Source organism: Microcebus murinus, chromosome 1, assembly GCF_040939455.1.
Source record: "Microcebus murinus isolate Inina chromosome 1, M.murinus_Inina_mat1.0, whole genome shotgun sequence".
In the NCBI taxonomy this organism is placed as follows: Eukaryota; Metazoa; Chordata; class Mammalia; order Primates; family Cheirogaleidae; genus Microcebus; species Microcebus murinus.
The window spans coordinates 42972819-42993044 of record NC_134104.1 but is presented as its reverse complement, the minus strand read 5'-3'; the positions used below and the strand labels follow the sequence as shown (position 1 = coordinate 42993044).

The following is a 20226-nucleotide window of genomic DNA, read 5'->3' as shown; positions in this document are numbered from 1 at the left end:
CTCTAAAAAAATAAATAGTTCCCTTCACTTTTAATGGAACATGACCTGGTGATTTCATAGAGAGAGTGAGCTGACAGATTCCAGAAAACACATTTTTTATATTTCTGTAAGAAGTTTAATCAGCTCACTCATCCACTAAAAGACCAATACGCTTCACATCTGATCTAGCTCAGGACATGAGGGAAAGGAGGCATAAGCTTCCCTGCAAAGCAAGTAAGCCCCATAGAATCCTTCCTGGACCCTCTGTATTCTAAGGCACTGGGTTCTCCAAACTCATGTCCCATTCCTGTGGTCTCGTCCTTTTCCAGAAACCCTCAAGCAGTAAAGAATAGACCCCCTGACAGTGACAAGAAGGGCCACTTGAGATAATGGCCACTTTTTGTGTTTTTGTAGTTGCTTCCATGGCCTAGCTGCACATAGTTCTGAAAAAAAAAACAACTGGGTTGTCTCTTCTGGTGGGAAGGATGGGAATCGAAGGCCCAAATCTGGTCACTGGTTCTGTAGCTGCTGTTCTTTCCTTGGTGGGGTGAAGTGCTCATAGTGATGAGTAGGAATGGCTGGAAAACATGAATGTGTACTTGTGTGTTCATTTGTGAGTATCTGAAGATATGACAGATTGCCTCTGCCTGTCAATATCCCTCTGTTTTGTTCATTGATTTCTTTCTTTCTGCTTTTTTTTTTTTTTTTAGAGATGAGGGTCTCACTATGTTTCCCAGGCTGGCCTCAAACTTCTGGGATCAAGGAATCCTCCTGCCTCAGCCTACTCAGTAGCTAGCACTACAGGTACATGCCACCTCACCAAGCTGATTGATTTATGTTTTCCATCATAGATTTCTAGCCTTTGGAGGACAAGAGATCATTTCTTATATATCTTTCCAAATAATTCAGGCATGGTTTTATGGATAATATACATAAAAGAAGCCTTTACTGAATACAAATTAGTAGAGATTAAAAGGCCAATGTGAAATTTGTGGCAGAGTGAATGATATTTAATTTTATTGCTTTTTAGATTTTGAAAACCATATATTAATAATGTTGAGTTAACTGTTGTTTGGATTTCCTTAGAAACATGCTTTTGCAAGAAAATCTTAAAAGTAAACAAATGAAAGATAAGTTTAGAGGAGTGTTGAAATGCCCATTATTAGCAATAATTTGCTTCATTAGTTCTTCTATGCTCATCACCTGCATTCATACATTTTATCTACTATATTCTTAGTGCTGCATATATACCCATGAGAAAATTAACATTTCTCAAAATAGCACCAGAAAAGCTTATTTCCAGGCACACCTACACCTGACACTGATACTGAAATGCTATACTTCCCTTGACTTTCCAAAGTTTAGATTGGGAGAAAGGAGAACATATAGTTGGTACCTTAATTTTATGTTCCATATGATATATTTATAACTCAGCAGGATTTGTGGTTTTTGCTTGAGTTCTAGAAACTCAAATCTAATAGCTATTACTAGATGATTAGTGGTTATCTAATCAGATCTGTGGTCATGTTGATAACATTACTTTAGGCACAGATAACAAGCATAATTTACTAACTCATACATGGTTTTAACAATTAAGCCATTCAATTATTTTAGGTGTTACATATTTCTTTAGAACAAACGGATTAGTTAATATTACGTTTTTCTTATAAACATGGTATGTGTAGCATAGGGAAAAAAAAATCAACCTAACAATTCCAATTTTGAATATCTGGTTATTTAATGTATTCCTGTCTTCTTAAACATCAGTTCGTTATCTTTCTTCTACCTCTTTAGCTGTCTTGGGTTATTTTCATTGCTTCTTGCTGTGCCCATCTGGTTTAGTTTATGCTAAACTACTATTTGGAAAACAGATAATAAATACCTCAGCAGCACCTTTCCCTCTGCATCTCAGTACTAAATACCCTGCCGTGAATCTTAAGGCTGCCCAGCATAAGTCATTGGCCCAGGTGTCTGGATCCAGGTTCCTACAATCTGTTTACAGCGTTGCCAAGTATCAGCTCTCTCAGCTGTGCCAATCTCAAAATTATTGTACAAGATATTAGAGCTTGCTAAAAATGCTTAAGTCTTGGCTCTGCTCTGGACCTTCTCAGTCAGAACCTTTGGGTATAAGGGTGGAATATTCTAATGCAAGTGGTCCTTAGGCCACTTTTTGAGAAACCATGTGAGTTTAGAAGTAGCCCTAAAGCATCCCACTTATAAGTTCCTCACTTAAATCCTTTCCCTTCCCTTGAGAGTGAATATAGATTGAAAAGCCCCTTATACCATTTACATATTATCTATATCAGATCTCTAATTAGAGAACATCCCTTTCTTGTTAATTCAGTGTCTCAAGACAGAAAAACTGTCTTGACAAAGCAGTTTGCAGTTTGGAGGTGAAGGTGGCTGGGGGTGGGGGGGGAGGAGAGGATGGCAGTTACCAAACAAACTGCGTCAAGAATAGTTGGTTTAGGAAGAGATCCCTCAAACGAATACAACCTTGTAGTCAGCCCAAGGATTTCATACATATTCTAAGAGTTAAAGAGCTGATATTCTTTTTCAGTGTTAATGAATTTCAAATTGATTTATGTTTGAATGACAGTTCCTAGAAAAAGGAATAAAGATTCCTTAATATTTCTATATCTAATGCTCCACTAAGTAAAACAAATTCATGTTCTGGAGCCATGGTTAGTGGTAAATAACTAGCCATAATCGCTCATATTTTTAGCAAATTTAGTCTGTTGTGTTGAGTATTGGGAAAAAAGTACTATCATTTAAAGAGAAGCAGGTGCCATTTCCTCCAACAAACCTGGAAACCAGATGAAAGGCCTTAATGCTGAAAGGTGGAAAGTGATTTTTTCTTTCTCAACTCAATATATATAAATTTAAAATGAACTCTTGAAGTTCTGGAACAATATACAATAATAAAAGAGAGTCAGTGCACTACTTACGATGCCCATTCTGTAACTGGTTTCTTCTCTTCTCTTCTGACTTCATTTTGGCCTTTATGTACCACTGACATCTTTTGAAAAGGTAAAAAGAAACTTGTTTTAAGAATTATGCTGGATAAGAACCTAAATTGATTCAAATAAATATCATCTATGAACAAAGTTCTTGTCATAAACATTACTTTTAAGAATATCGTTATAACATGTGAAAATACTTCAGAGAAGGAGGATGTACTTCAAAATTAGCCCCAGATAAGAATAAAATACTGTCAAGTAGATTGACCCAAAAGACAGGAATTTTAGAAAATATTTTACAATCAGCTATACCCATCACTTCCTTTCTTATAAGACTTCTAATAGCTAGAGTTGGTAAAAGAATTAAAACTCAAAATAAAAAAAATGTTTGAGTCAGAATCTCAGAAATTTAGACATTTTCCATTTTCAATGCTAAACAGACTGATGGTTTAGTGCTATTCTTTTTTAATATTTAAATTTTATAGAGCCATATTCTGCTCCTTCTCTGGACAACCTTGCTCCCAAGAGTTCTTCAACATAAATTCCTCATTATATGATTTGACGGTTCATCAAATTTCTAATTCCCTATAGTTAAACAAAATACATTTGTGGTACATAAGCTAATCTTTCAATGTGAATTTGGCATCATATTTCATGGCAAGTTGAGTATTTATTCAGAAATGTCTTACAGTTTTCTTACCAAAGTGTTTAAGAGATAATTCAATTTTTTTTGTCTCATGTAATTGAAATTGTTCTCTCAAATGCACAGAATGTTAAAACAGTTTCTGATGTCATATAAATTGTTAAAATAGAAATTGAAAGCTGAAAATAATTTAGTACAGTTTTTGTTATCATTCAATTGTCTTTTTAAGTGGTTTATTTATTTATTTTGCTCTGCTCTATTATCCCAAATAAAGATATCTGGGCTCATCTCTCACGTTTATTAGGCCAAACTTAATTTAGACTACAAAGATTGAAATTTTCCTTTGGAGTTTTTCATATTTCATGCTTCCATGCTAAGATATCTTTTGATATCTTAATGAAATGCTTTTCTACACATGTATATGTTATTTGAGTCACTGTTTACTGAAATACTCTGTGAGAAAATAAAGACTTTATCTTTGTTCTACAAGATACCTACAAATGTAACTTTGCTCCATTTTGCAATATATTGAGTCACTATTAAATAAAATGTCACTTAAAATCAACTTCCATGATGAGCAGGGTTTTTTTTTTTAACTAAACTTCTTCAAAGGAACCTTCAAAACGAAAAACACTTTCTGAATTAAAATTAACCATAATATCTAAATCATAAAAGTCTAGTTAACATGATATAATTTGTATATTTGGAGTTAAGATCTCCTTATAGGATCCCATTGTGTTTATCAATTGAATAATCTTTCTGGGCTCCAAAGCCCATTGTCTTTAAATTTTGTGCAACTCTATGTTAACTAGAGTAGTATTATCAAGATATAAGAGCCCCCAAATTCACAATGCATACGTACCATTTATGTTACAGAGATCAATGAATATACAGTAGGGTTTATTCTTTTACTTATTTTTGTAATAATGTTTGCTAATCATATAGCAATGCACAGAGTATTGGCAATTTGATTTTTTTTAAAGCTAACCAAATTGTCATTGTGACTTTAAAAGCACAATTTTTGTTTTATGCTTGTAAAACAAAAATTCTTTTTTCAGACTTGCACTATTAACCCTCACTAAAAGTTTGTCTCTCTCTTTTTTGTCTCTCTTTTTTCAGATATTCAAAACAACTTTATTCACTGATTTATACATACATATACTTCAGAACAAAATATGAATGATTTATGGCATATCTTTTTAAAAAATGATCCATACCATTATCATTATCTGCTAGCTTGATGATAAAAGAATCAAATATACTTTATGTTTATTTTCACTGGTTCAGATGTTTTCAATAATCATACACGGAATTGTTTAATTAAACATGTTAACCCTAAAAAATATTAAGCTTGATATCAGTATACTTATCGTTGTCACTCTTTTCTCTCCTCTATTCTTCCTCTTCTTTTCCTCCTCTCCCTTTCCCTCTGCCCCCTCCCCTTCTTGTCTCCTCTCCCCCTCCGTTCTCTCCCCTCCACCTCCCTCTTTCCCTCCCTCCCTCCCTCTCTTCCTTCTTTCCCCTATCTAATCTCTCTCCTTGCAAAGGAGTCATAGATAGGATTAGGATTTTGCCCTTTTTTCAGCAAGCAAATTTAGAACCACCAGGGTATAGGGTTTTTGTTTGTCTGTTTTTATGAATATAACCAGTTGACCCTTGCTAGTGATTAAGGTTTCTGTAGGCCATGTTTGATGTTTGTAGGTTATAGTCTTGAACATTTTGTCTTCAGCCTAATGGCTAATTGGTTTAGAGACTTCACATTTTTTTCTATCCAGTATAAAAGATCGGTTGTATCAAAGCTGTGATGATCGAAAGAGCAATTGGAGGCTAGCTCTAGGAGTAAAGGGAGAAAGTCATAGAAGGATGCTGGGCAGCAGTATCTGGCATAGCAACATGGTGTTTCCAAAATAGTACTTTTATTAGGATGGATTTATCATTATTTCCTGCATCCTTTCAGATCTTTTCTTTGTTTTCTTTGCATGGTAGCTAGCATTATTCTGCCAGCTTATCACCCTCCCAAAATAAGAGACCCTGAGACACTTTTTATTAATTTGAAGAACATTACTCATGCCTGTTAATATACATGAAAAATTTAAGCGGTAATTTAAAGTAGGGATAAAGTGACCCCTTTACATTTAATTTCATAAAGAAGTCACCATGTTAACTTAACATGTTAGAATATTCATATTTATTTATTGATAAGTTCCATAAAAGTAGGTTTGCTATAACTAAATCTGATACACTGTTAACAGCCAGCTGCACTTTGTCAGGGACCCACACTTGATATGTGCTACCAACTTGTCAATTTATTAATCTATAACTTTTGGTCTGCTATCAAAATTGTATATTATAATTTTTCATGTATGCATATCCCCTATAATTTTAAAATGAATTTTAATAAAATATTGATCCCTAAGCAGAGTTTTAAAACAAATAAAACAAAGAGTTTTTATAGTTCACCCAACTAATTATCAGATATCAGAGTGTTCTGTTCCTGGTAGGCTGACTTTAGCTATAGTCAACATAAATATGTATTGTTTGGAGGGAATTCTTATTGCATGTTTAAATCATAGCACCAGTATTTTGCATTATATATTTGTTTTATATTATCAAGAAAACTCTTGAGGTATTCTTTTGTGCCCCTATTGATATCTAGAAGGAATATTTTTTCTCTTTGTAGGAATGATCTGACGATATTTGTGATAACTAACAAAAGTCTTGGCCAAAGATCAAGCAAGGATTAATAAAGAAATAATATTAATTCTTTTAAATAATTTCATACATTTTATCTTCATTTGCATCTCCTTATTGTCAGTACCTGGCCTACAGTAATCATCCAATATATTGAAAATCAATAAATGGTTTTAATATATGGTCATACCAAACTTGTGTGTAGAAATAGAAAGCTAAGGTGGCAACATGGTTAGACCAGCTAGTCAGGATTCAAATCTAGATCTTTTGCTGTGTAAATTTATCATTGTTTTAAATTTTCATCCATATTACTCTGAAGTAGAGAAGTACTGAATTTATAAAAACAATATAATTCTAATATAGTTTCGATATTTAATTGATAAAAATATCACCTTACCATAACTCTAGGTTTATAAAGATTTTTTATATAAATTGTTTTGTCACTATATAGAATTATTTTTTCTATGAAAAAATTTCTTTCATGGTATAATTTATAGTAAAAGAAAAACTTATAGGTAACTTATTGATTACAAATTTATCATTCACAGCTTTTAGACTGCTTTTATCAAGTTTTTAGATGCGTCCATATCCAGAGACCTATTTATACAGAGAACTAATGATGGTTATGTTGCCATATAAAGTTTGTTCTTAGAGCAGAATCTTCCAGGATCCCTCTCTATCTCAGGTGTGGTTGAATACACAGTGTATAAAAAGAGTGGCTATTCAAATATCTTGGAAATAAATCTGGTATGGTTCAGTTACCTGCCAGTGATTAAGAAGAACAGGGTGAGAATGACAAGGAGAGTGAATCCCCCGACGGCTGCGGTGGCTATCACAAGAATCTGCCCTTGTTCTGCTGCCATGTCAGAAGCTGAAACACAAATACAGTATTAAAATTTCCCTAGGTGACACTGCACTATCAAAATTATTTTACAACTTAGCATAATATATACTTGAAAATATGGTAAGAGATACCAAACAAGCCCAACGTTTTTGGGCTTTATTTCAGTATTTGACATGTAAGATTTAATCCCAAATTAAATGAGCTTAATAGATGAGGAATATTGAGGTCATAACCTACAACATAAATCTTTCCTATTCCTTATAACAATATCAATAAGGTAGATGGATTCTTAGCACCCCACATTTTAAGATAGCATACGTGTTGCAAAGCTAAATCAGCAAATGATCTAAAGGATTTTGTTTTATATAATGGCTCATTTTTATTTCTTCTTAAACACTTTGGCCAATTTAACAGGCTTTATTGACTGTTTTGATATGTGTTTATACAAAGTGGAGAGACTACTGTATAATTTCTTTTAATAATAACCTTCTTTATATTTCATAGAGCTTAATTCAAACATTGATGTTATACATTCCCACCTCCACCACAGCACATGTTATACATAGTAGGTGCTTAGATGTTTGCTTGGTAGTAATTGGAAAAATGATATTTTGAAGCTTTCTTTTTTGAAGAAAAGACCAGATTGCACATGGTAACAGCATATTGCTTCTTCAGTGACAAAACTGTATCTGAAACCCAGAAGGGCTGCATGTTTTACTAATCCCCCAGCAATCTTTATAAATATATTAGTTCAAATGAGTCATTAGCATTTATAATTTTCTGTATTACAAAAGCTTTAATCAGATATAATTTTCATTTGGTGGGATGGACAATTGCTTAATAATAGAGGTAATAAAAGTGAAGCATAGAGAAATTAAAGAACTTGCCTAAACTCACATAGAACTATGGCCAGCATTCAGGCTTCCAGACTTTTTTTCATTCTCCTTCCTATAACTCGCAGTAATCATTTAGTTAATTATCATTATTGTAGAATATTAAATCAATCAGTCCCTTAATATTCCTTAACTTGAATAAAGCTTATTTTAATTTTGATTATGATAAATAGCATCTATTAATCTCATCAGTTATAGAAAGCAAATTGAATCAAAGTATATAACTGAAAGAAAAGCAAATGGTATAATTGTGTACCATAATAACTTATTAAACTTGAGTACTTTAAAAGGATCTAGATCTTTTTCTGGAAATTAAGTGGGTAGTATACTGTGAGCAAATTTATACTAAGAGTAACACATTCTCATAAAAATGACATATCTAATCGAGAATGCCTGAACCCTAAATGCTATTGTCAAGTCAGTAAGAAAACAGTCATAGCATTTAAGAGAATTTGAAAGAAATGTAAATGTAAATAAAAACAAGTCACTTAATGTTCAGATTTCAGTAAAAGAAATTTATTAAACCTTATAATTAGACTTTAGCCACTGTGATTTAAACATAACATTTTCAGGCAATCAATTACATTGCTAAGTTTTAGCTCACAATCTGTACAGAGACAAGTTAAATAGTTGCATTTTATCTAATAAATAATGCACTAAAGCTTTTTTATTAGATCTTCACTGAATTTCCTAACCTTCAAAATAGCACTGACATCATGGGAATTAATGTTATGGTCTAAAAAGTCACATTTTCTCACTGAAAATTATTGAATGACTAATTTTAAGAAATAGAATTTCTAGAAAACAACATTAACTTTTTGAAGATAAAACAATGGCATTTAAAAAGAAAAAAGGAAACATTATTTACTTAGCAACTCTTCCATTTGTGAAATATATAATGTAGTTCAAGAGTTTTGAATCTGGAGCATATATTTTCACAGTAGTTAGGTAGCTAGTAATTTATTTGAAACCATGGATTCAAAGTGCAGATGCAGGAGAAGATTATATAATTGGGTGCATTTTGAAAATCAGATTACTTTGTTATAGAAAAGTGTTTGAAAAAGTGTTACTTGACTTAAATAATTACTGAGTAAACTGCAAGTTTTACTAATATGTCCCCTTTTGCACATTACATATTTGATTATATATTTGTGAACTTTAATTAAAATTTTAATTGGATAACTGAATATTAATTTGTGACACTTTGAAAAATGCATATTCCTGTATAATTGTTTCTTAAATCTTTATTCTAGGAATCCTAAAGACTCCTCTGTGGAGAATAGAATACAAGTCATTTGAAAATAAGATGTTTTTGTGAAACATACTATTAAATTGGAAATAAAATGCTATAGATGAGGCTGAAATGATTATCAAAATCATTGCCATCATCTTCATCAACAGTCATAATTTATTTTATAGTAAACTATGCTTAGAGCTTCAAATTCATTATCAAATTTATCTTCACCATGGTCTTGATAGGTAAGTATTAGTACTATTATTATTCCTAGTTTAAGTGATTATATTACTTTCCTAGGGTTATGCATCTTGTACAAAGGAAAACTGGCAATCCAAATCTGATTTACCTATTTCCAAGCCCATGCTATTATGAGTATTTTAAACCTCCATTTTTACCAACAGTAGAAGCAACTAAACCCAGCTCTTTTGGTTGTCCTAGAGTGGTCATAGCTCTGCTTCACTTTGATTTCATGTCGGTAAAATGAGAATCTTGAATTGAATATTCTTGTCACAATATTTTAGAGTAATTTTACTATGATACTGTGTTATCTATTAAGGCTACAATCAAATATTGGAAAGAACACAATGTGTCATATGAAAATTAGAACACTCAGGATCTGCACTGCAGCTCTTGGTCCTGATAGGAATAATTTCTGCCTTTTATCATATTAGTGTTACTTCATCACTGAGCTCTGACTTCATCTCAGGACAAACTCCAAAGCCCTTAACTTTGTTAACAAGGGTCTGTAGTATATGTCTTCAGATTCATCTTATCATTCTCTAACTATACTCAATTTCCTCCATTGCCTTGAATGAGCCAAACTCTTAATCTCTGGCCAATTTCTAATCACTTCTTTTTCATGAATATCACATCATTTGGGAACCTTTTATTTGGTTGTTTAGATCTGGTCAGGTTCTCAGACAGATGTTACTATAGATCTTTAAATTACTTCTGCCAACAAAACATATCTTACTGAAATTACTTTTTTGTAATATGTGTTTTCAATTGGACTCTAAATTCCATGGGGAAAGGAACTTTATTCAGTTTGGCATCTGTCATGGGTTAAATGGTGGTGACATTCTCTCTCCAGAATCTAAAAAAAAAAAAAATAAATAAAAAATTGCAGGTGTTAAGGATCCTAATCATCCTGGATTGACCAGGTGGTTCCAAATCCAATGACCAGTGACCTATGAGACAGAAGAGGAGAAGACAAAGAGGAGGAAGTCAAGTGAAGAGAGATACAGAGACTGAAGTTATACAGCCACAAGGAGACACCAGAAGCTGGAAGAGGCAAGGGAAGGAGTCTCCTCTAGAACCTTTTGGAGGAGCTTTGGAGGAGCCTTTGGAGGGAGCATACTTTTGGTCTCCAGAACTGTGATCTGTTGTCTTGAGCCACATAGTTTGTGGTAATTTGTTACAACAGTTCTAGGAAACTTATATAGTATCCAACCCATGGGGCTTGATACAGTAGTAATACCTAAGTAACTATTTCTTTGAATGAATGGACTGAACAATTATTTGCATTGGGTGATTCTCATTAAGAAAGGTCAGGAGTAATACCCATTGACACCCTCCCTCTGATGTCTGAGGAAGATTAACCCTGAGTGTAGCTATACAATGTGTGTGAAGAGCATGCTGACAATAATTTAATCACAATACTTATTTAATCAGAAGAATCCAATTAGTCTGTATGTCTGAAGACAACACTTTCTGGAAGGTAGGCGCTACTAGAAAATCCAGACTTCTAGAACTTTTACCAGGTTTAGAAGAATAAGCTCAGAAATATAAATCTAAGATTAAGAATTTATTAGTTCATTCAACCCATAATTATTGAACAACTATTACTTGCCAGGCACTGAGGCAGGCGCAGAAGATACAATGATGAACAAAACAGACACAGTTACTATGCTCATGAATTTAAAGTTCAGTGGGGCAGACACTGAACAAAAATTATAAGATTAATTAGCATAGCAAAAGGGAGACTGTAAGGTGTCGGAAGAGAATAAGCAGCCCCTGGTGGTGAGTCAGATCTCAAGGAAGTTTGGAACATACAATGTATTGGAAGAAGTAGCAGGATGAAGAGGAAGAGATGTTTCCTGGCTAGAGACGTCACTGATTCAATTCATTTAACTAGACACTTAGACAAACAAATAAACAAAGCATGAAATGATCTACCAAACGGGATCCATAAAAATACAGTTTAACTATTAATACAAATTTCTCTATTATGAAAACTTGGTTGTAGTACTATCCTATTCATTTTTTAATCTTGAGGAGAAGCTTATTACTCATTAGTTTGTAGGAGAAAATATATCCATTGTTTATTTATGTAAGTAGCACCCATAGGGAGAAAACTTTTCCTTAAAAAGAACCACAATGACAGCCATTATAAGAAATGAAATTTATTTGTGACTAGCTGTTCCTTTGCTTAATGGAATAAGGTTGTAGTCTTAGAAATAGATAAGTATATTAAAATGACATATTGTACTTTATGCTTTGAAAAGAAATACACTTCCTTAAGCAGCAGCAGTTATCCAAAAAGAATTATGAAATTGTTACTGAGCAAGGACTTAGTACCTAGCCAGTGCGTGGCATAAGTTGGGATGACATTATTAAGTGATGTTTGCTTCAGTTGTTTCTATCTAAAGAGAAAAAGTGAAGTTCTTGGAATCCAAATACTTAAAAAATAGATTTCATGTCTTTAAGAAAGTGTAAGAGAAAAGCAATTTGGCTATTTTTAACCAAAGAATTTTCTTCTATGGAGGCATATAATTTTGTCTCCCTGTAATCAAGATTATTCTAGTTTATATTTACATTTCAAAGTAAATCTGTTATTTGTATTCTGTGTCATTTTCTGGGGAATAGCTTTTTAAAGTTAACTCTTTTCTGTTATGAATATCTTTTTAATGTCATTGAAGACAGCAGTTACATGATTTTTGAATAAAGTATTTCTCAAAAATGCTGCCCAGTGAAATAAACTGTCTTCATCATTTCACCAAAATGATTTTTTTAAGCACAGCACAAATCTCAACAAGTCACAGACTGACAATAGTCAGTAAATTAACTTTAAGGTGTACTGACAACCAATACAGGAAAATTCTCCTCTTAAGTCATATACTGAAAACTTAATGAAGACCTAGCAATACATAATGGAGATTAATTAATCCATACACTCTCAACACTGCATGCTCATGTAGACATAAGAGTATGAGATACAAATGAAAGCTGAGAAAATGTTTCTCCTAAATGAACATAATTTGTGACGTTGTAGATGATAGTTATTATTTTAGCCACATGAACTTGAGAGCATGGGGTCATCCTTGATTTTGCCTTTCCTTATAACTTCAAGTCCAGAGACATTTTTTATCCTGTCTCTTATCATTTTGTCTTATTCTCACAAGCACAGCCTACTGTCAGACTTCAGCCTCACAGGACTAGACTTTATCATTATCTATTAGGTTGCATTTCCACAGTGTCCCTCTCCAATCCTCCCCTATTATGGGGTCAGATATTTATTCTTCAAAATACTATTTTAAAATATTCAGAATCGTACCCATTGCCTAAAGGATAAAATCATCCCTTTCCAGTGGTTACACCATTCTCAGAGCTGTCTGGGCATGAAATCTGGGACTCAGCCCTTACACAATACTTTCCTTTGCCTTCCAGATGATCAATCCTGTCATTTCTATCTTTTAAGTGTTTCTAAGATTCTCCCTCATTCTCTCCAACTCCCACTACTATTTTCTTAGTTCAGGTACACATCTTATCACATTTATTTGAAATCAGCTAGATGGCAGCTTTAATTATATGAAATGCACTTGAGCAACAGCAAGCAAGACACAAGATAAATAAAAATAAAAGATGCTCTGAAGAGACAGCTGACTTATGCTCACAGGCTAAGAATGCATAGTTTACTCCAAGAAAGAGCTTTGAGGCCTCACACTTTTACTTAAGACATATTTATTGATTTCCAAGTTCAAACAACAGTATAATAGCAATAGATTGGAAATCAGGTGGTGGTGGCAGGGTATCTAAAGAGAGAGAGTTAAATAGAAATGCACACTGCTGGTTGGACTGACAGAAGAGATGGGAAAACTGAAAATCTGACATAAAATTCCAAAATGTACACTCATCAGGAGGCAGAAGTTTAGGATCTATCAGCCCTACAAAATTCAAAGAGCACCAAAAGACTCACTATGTTATAATTCAACATGTTCATATGATCACCCAAGGTCAATTTAAAAATACTGAGGTAAGTCTAAGATATTTTATTTAAAAGAGCAGGAGTTTATAGATACGTTATTAGAAAAAATATTTGCCTCCAAAGTATTTAAATGTTATAAAAATAATAATACTTTTAAGAACAAACCCCTGGCTGAAAAGTTCAACTATCAAAAATGGTTCATTTTCTAAGAGTTTTTGTGTCACATCTCAACTACACTATAAGTTTTCTGAGGGTAGGACAGAATGATATCTTCCAATTTTCTATATTACAAGGGATTAGAATAATGCCTGACATAGTAAAGGTATTAATAAATGTACAGTGGTCATGAAGAAGTGATAAAGAACACATTCTATATATAAGGATAAAATGTTCCTGGCTAAAAAATACTTTTTAAATTTGATTTGTGTGGCAATATTAATGCTTAAACATGTCATGTTTTAGTTTCAGAAATGTTCCCTTATATAATGCATTGAATTTTGAAATTTAGTATGTTCGGACATAATGGAAAATAATGAGTCAATTTCCACCCTCTCCAAATATCCCTGCCTAGGCTTTGAATAAACTAAATATTTAGAGGAAGAGGTATCAAAATGGTATTGTCTTACTGTCTTTCTTTTACACTCATTTAATGTATTTGCCATCTACCAAGAAGAGAAATACTTCTAAGATTAGAAATAAAAGAGAGCTGAATGTAAATAAACCTTATGGATCATTTCTGTTGAAGTAGAGACCCTTAACAGGAAGTATACTTTTTCAGAAAGTGATTTCACAGGTGTGCCTTCTTCTACTACTCCACCACTTCTCCAGAAACAATGCAATTCAGTACATCAAACTGTGGCTATATTGAGACACCAAAGATTTCAAGATTCATTCTTCTTGATGACCTCGATTTACTTGTCAGATAAAAATGTCAAATGACATGGGGATAATTGGAAAATGTGAGTTTGGTACAACTTAATGGAAAGGCAGAAGCAGAGGCAGGTTGTGCATTATGATGAAACACTTTTGTCTTTTTCTTTTATAAGAGATTCTTGTGCTCATTAATGAATGGTTAATATGCCTTGCCACTGATAGGCATCATGTGACAAATTTCAAAGAACTAGTAAAACAATTGAGGCATCTAAACACCTGGAACTATTGTCAACATTCTAAATGTCAAAGATTTAATTTATAATTGTCTATTTTTCATATTCTTACTGGCAGTTGAGATAGGTCTTTGAGAACATATTTTTGCAATTCAAATACTTGTATCTTCATACATACAGGTTTTTAATTATTTTAGGTCTGATGTAGGATAGGGTTTCCTTACAAATTTCACAAATTCCCTGGATCACTGACCTGGTTACAGTGATGTTCAATTTCAAATACTATTCACTGTGTACCATAATATTAATAGTGGGAATTTGCATATTGGTAAGCGTATCTATGCACTTGAGGTTATAGCCTCTTAAAATGACAGTTACTGTGGTTTGAGGTAAAGAGTTTTGTAATTAAATGCATAGCCATTAGGGATCAATTTCATAAGGCTTATAAACTCAAAGGTTTATTTAGAATTTATTTTTCATAAAAAATAACTAAAGAATATAATCTTGATTTAAAAACACACATTGCTTTATTTAGAAGAAGTTCTAGAAAATTTCTTGAGGAAATTCTCATTCACTGGTTCATTATTCATTCAATAATAACAAAATATCCAATATTAATAATGTGTGAAACTCTGTGAAATAGATCTTAGGGAAATTAAGAAAACTAAAGCATGGTTTCTTGTCCTCATTGAAGTCACTCTTTAGTGAGGGAGATAGATGTGTAAACCTTAACTGTAATTCAGAAACACTGTTGCTAAAATGCAAGAATGTATGAGGGTCACAAGAGAAGATGGGAGAGTGGTAACCTTGGGACGTAAATGAAGGTTTATAAAGGAGCTGGTTCTTAAGCTAAATATGAAATGATTAGAAGAAACTGGCAAATCCTCAAGGTGGTGAGTAGATAGTGGGACATTCTAGTTTGAAGGAATATTACAAATAGTATGGAGATGCAAAATAGTACATCTTCAGGAATTGTTTATATGCACTTTAAGACATCTGAGACATAGGCAAAAATGCAGAAGAGGAAGTTGGAGAGATAGGCAAGAAATAGATTATGAAAATTTACACTGACACCAGTTAGCATGCTTGTGTTTTTCTCAAGTTATTATTAATACTCAGGTTCGGGAATAGAATGGGTACAGGTGTAAATTTACCCAAAGTTGCAATTTTTACTGGAGATATAAACTCTTACAAATATATATGAAGACTGCCTAAAGATAAATCCAACAGACAAGAAAACAGAACTTAGACTGAAAAATTATTGGGGACATTGTTGGAGAGCCTGGATTTGACTTGAATCTCACACCACTCCCTTGACTTTTCTGTTGCATGAGGTAATAAAGTCTCACTTTTCATTTAGTCAGTTGGGCTTTTGCCATTTGAATATAAGAGTCTTATTTAATACAATAAGCCAAGAGAAAATAATTTGATTGTATATATATTCTAATATGGAGGGGGTGAATAAACAGGTGTTTATATTTCCAAATTAGATACTAGTTTTCATTGTTTATTATGCTGCTCGAGCTGGGTGTTTTTCTAACTTTACAATCTTTTGTAAAAGCAATCTTTTGCTATACAATGAATAACAAATGTTGTGCCAGGAGAGATTCGAATTTCTTTTTCTTAAATAGACTGATAGCTTCCATGGGGGAAATCAGTCCTGTCTGTCCTATATTTAATGGATTTCACATGTTGATTTAATAAAAATTACATGGATGTAACAACAAACAAAGAAAAAGAATAAAAAAAAATGAGCAGACAACATTTCTGGCAAGTTTAGCATGACAGGGTGTTAAAATCACAATGTGGGAAAATCTGTCCAATTTAAACTTATCTAATTATAAAATCAATACCACCAAAATACTGGAGCTAAATAAATTCCTGTGGAAGGCTTTCACTTAATTTTCACAGTTGTTGATAATACAGATTTGAGGCTATAGTTATCCCATATTTAGCTTCAGTAGAAGTATTTATGCAAGCACACATAACCATCAATGCCAGGGGACCAATTTCTCTTAGATTTATGGACCCAAGTATATCCCCTTAAGTAATTTAGGGCATAGGCATCTAACAGGGACCTGCTACTGCTTTATACCAAAACTCAGTTGATCATCCCTTAAAAATGAGTCAGTTCTAAGGAAAGCTTTTGGATCATTGGTTTTTGTTTTGTTTTTTCCCTCGACATGGATGGCATGCATTGTTAGTCCTAACAAGGCATGCTTCAAAGGATGAAAGAAGGGCTTCCCTTCTATGTGATGAGATGTGTCTACGTCTATTGTTTTCATATCCAAGTCACATTTATTACTTCTTATTTAATAATATCTTATCCACTGATAAGACACTTTATAACCAAGCCCATTTGGCTGGCTCACTGGGTGCTCCGGCCCTCTCCACCCTCACTTGCCCCCTCTACTCTCCCACCAGTGGGAGGGTCTATATTCTTTTATTTCCCAGAATCTTATGGGAATACAAATGTTTTGGTTACATAAATTACTTTTTTACAGTTGGAGTCAAAGGTATAAGTGTGGCCATCATCCAGACAGTGTGCACTGTACCCAGTAGGTGTGAATTTACACATCCCCTTCACCCCCTCCCACCTGCCTGATTTCCGTTGAGTTTTACTAATATATGTGCACACGATGCAGATCAATTAGTTTCAATTTAATAGTTAGTACATGTGGTGTTTGTTTTTCCATTCTTGTGATACTTCACTTAGAAGGATGGTCTCCAGTTCCATACAAGTTGTTACAAAAGGTTCACCGATTTTTTTTATGGTTGAGTAGTACTCCATGGTATACACATGCATTTTATTAATCCACTCATGTACTGATGGGCACTTGTGTTGATTCGACATCTTTGAGATTGTGAATTGTGCTGCTATAAACATTCGAGTGCAGGTGTCTTTTTTTCCTTTGGGTAGATACCCAGTAGTGGGATTGCTGGATCAAATGGTAGTTCTACTTTTGGTTCTTTTCTGTATCTCCATACTAATTCCATAGAGGTTGTACTTTTTGTTTGAAATCTGTTCTGAAGACCACCACACTACTTACCTCAAACAACCTCTAACCAATCACCAGAATCAATTCTGGAGAAATTCAAAGGGAGTCTATCTATTTAAAAAAGATCCAATCATATGGTTTCAAAAAACTATGCTTCCACCAATTTTCTCTGATCTTCTCAATTATTTATGTCATGCTTCTCTATAAGCCACATGTCTGAGGTTTTAGGAATAGTATATTCCTTCAACTTACTACTATTATTTTCAAGAATATAAGATTATTTACCTATGCATATTGATCTCCCACTAAATTTTGATTTCATTGCCTGGAAAATCGAGTTAAATCAAAAAATGAAGCTCAGTATCATGATCAGCAAATGTGGAAGTAAATGCCCCTCTAAAACTGAACTAAAGTGGAGAAATTTCCTGACATACCTGTTCGCTTTGTTATGTAATGTAAAACAGTATTATGTTTTATTTGTGCATTTTAAAACTAATATCTTCATGATACAGTACTGATTTTTTTACAAAATGGATATTTGCCATCATGGTGGATAGAATGATAAGCCTCTCCCTAGATGCTGATGATATGGGTTTAATTTCCAACAACTAGAATTGATTTCAGGATACAAATAATTCTGCTATCTTACTGCTGCCAGAAAGAATTGAGCAGCGTTAACTTTATCAAAACGAAAATCATTTTCTTTGGCAGACAAAAGGCAATTGATCAAAACTCTACACAACAAGACAAGCTATTTCCATTTTGTACAAGCATATTTTTTCCATAGCTTATCCAGGAAAGCATGCTGCAGAGCTATGCAGTTCAATATAACTTTTTCCGTGGGAGCATTACTCCTCAGGTTTCTTTTTGATGACTTGGAACACCTGCTTTGAAAATTTTCCAGGCCAGAATCATCTTTTTCCATGGTATCCTGTGGTGTGGGACTCTGGGCTCTCAATCTAGAGTGTGTCTAATGATGGCAGCAGATTCAAATCTGCTTCCTAAGGACAATCTGTGCTTTGCTGCAGCCCATTTTAGTGCAAATGTGGAGAGGTTTTATTTTTACCTTGGCAAAAATATAGGTTGGGCTTCTCGATTTTTATAGCAGAAAGATTTCTGTATCTCTTCTCCTTATTTTTATGCCATTTGTATCATCTATTGATATGAAAGTAGGAAATTCACATTCTAAGCCCTCATTAAAGACTAACCTCAAAATTCTTAGTAAACATCCTCAGGGGTATCTATTCAGCTTTGTCTTTAAATGCTGCCTCCATTCTACAATGTGGGGCCTTGAAAGATTATTCTCTCTTGTTCTGGCATCCAGTTATACGAATCGGATTAAGGATGGAAACCTGACCCAAACTGGACCTATTCCATTTCATCTTCTAGAAAACTGGGGTTAGGGCTCACAATCAGTTTGGCAGTTTGAATGCATGGTTGAAACTAAGGGAAATGTGCTTTATAAGCCATAGACATCTTTTCCTAAAGGGACATAGATGCAGGTAAAACTAGTTCTTTAGAGGGTAAAACAAAACAGAGATGGGTGGCTATGTGGATCAAGAAAAAGTCTGGCTGCCTTTGAACGTTTTCCAGTTTCTTGCTTAAATCTTTTTTGAAGCCTGGTCTGGAACAGTCTTGTATCTCTCTTTGCTTAACCTAGATTGTAGTAGATGTGATAACCTGCAATCCAACAGTCCTATTAAGGTATTCTAGTTTCAAGTTCCTAACAGACAAAATATCTAGAAAAGTAATTTGAAGGGTGATTCTTTTCATTCACTTCCTAGGTATAGTTACTCTTTTAAAATCTGTGTGTATGTAATGAATTTAAGTAACCTTACTTTCTCCTCCCCTTTACTTCCTCCATGGAAAAATCATCTTCAATCAGTGGAACTTTACCTTGGTTTTATCAAAGGTTGTGGTCAGAAAACATTGTATGAAAATAAACAAACAACTTCTGCATTTGTGGAAGAGACTCTGCTTGAGGCCATTATCCTGAACACCCTCTGTGTATCTTTCCTACAGTATTGAATGTGTGATAACTTTTCTATTCTCTGGTTGCTACCAGGAATTTCAGAGGCAGAGAAGGTGTGCACATGTGCATCTCTAATAATAATTATCAAAATGAGACTTTGTTCCCTTTTGTTTTTATGGACCCAATTTTTAATTTCTAGTTGTAATTTATTAAACATTTTGTTTATGTGTTTTAAATTGCCTCAAATGTTCTTAGGAAGAAAGGAAATGCAAATAAAAATCAACATTCATTTGTTTAGTTCATCAAGCTTTCAGAGAACATATCCTTATAAAAATTTAGAGCAATTTAGATGTCATCATATATATGAGGAAAGTCATGCTTCTTACTGATTAAAACATTTAGCCTTTTAACCCCTAGAACATAAAATTTGACTATCCTTGTAATTCTCTCTTATCCCTATTGAGTCATTTTAATGACTTAGATTAGTTACATATGTTTGGGAGGTTTTTTTTAGAAAAGAATTAGCTGTCAATGATATAGAATGAATCAAAAGGCATTCTGAGCTACAGTTCAGAACATGACAGAAAAAAAGAAGAATGTGCTGAAGATAATTAGAAAGTCCCAAGTCTTTTTGATATGTTCCCACTTGGTACTCTGTTTGTCTGCCAGAAAACTTGGATTAATTTGGAAAAGACTGG

The 20226-nt window shown here is 33.5% G+C and overlaps 1 protein-coding gene across 7 annotated transcripts in view; it reads right to left on the bottom strand.

The window, feature by feature from the left end:
- EPHA6 (EPH receptor A6) overlaps window positions 1–20226 on the bottom strand; it is an 881667-nt gene that overhangs the window by 270643 nt on the left and 590798 nt on the right. For all 7 annotated transcript variants that reach the window (XR_012918632.1, XM_076001069.1, XM_076001078.1 and 4 more), the window contains 2 exons: window positions 7036–7144; window positions 2928–2998 (listed from right to left, as the gene is read on the bottom strand). Coding sequence is in view for 6 of the 7 variants with exons in the window: in XM_076001069.1 (XP_075857184.1) it covers window positions 2928–2998; window positions 7036–7144 (180 nt within the window). In the remaining variant the exon portion in view is untranslated. The remainder of the gene's footprint in view (window positions 1–2927; window positions 2999–7035; window positions 7145–20226) is intronic.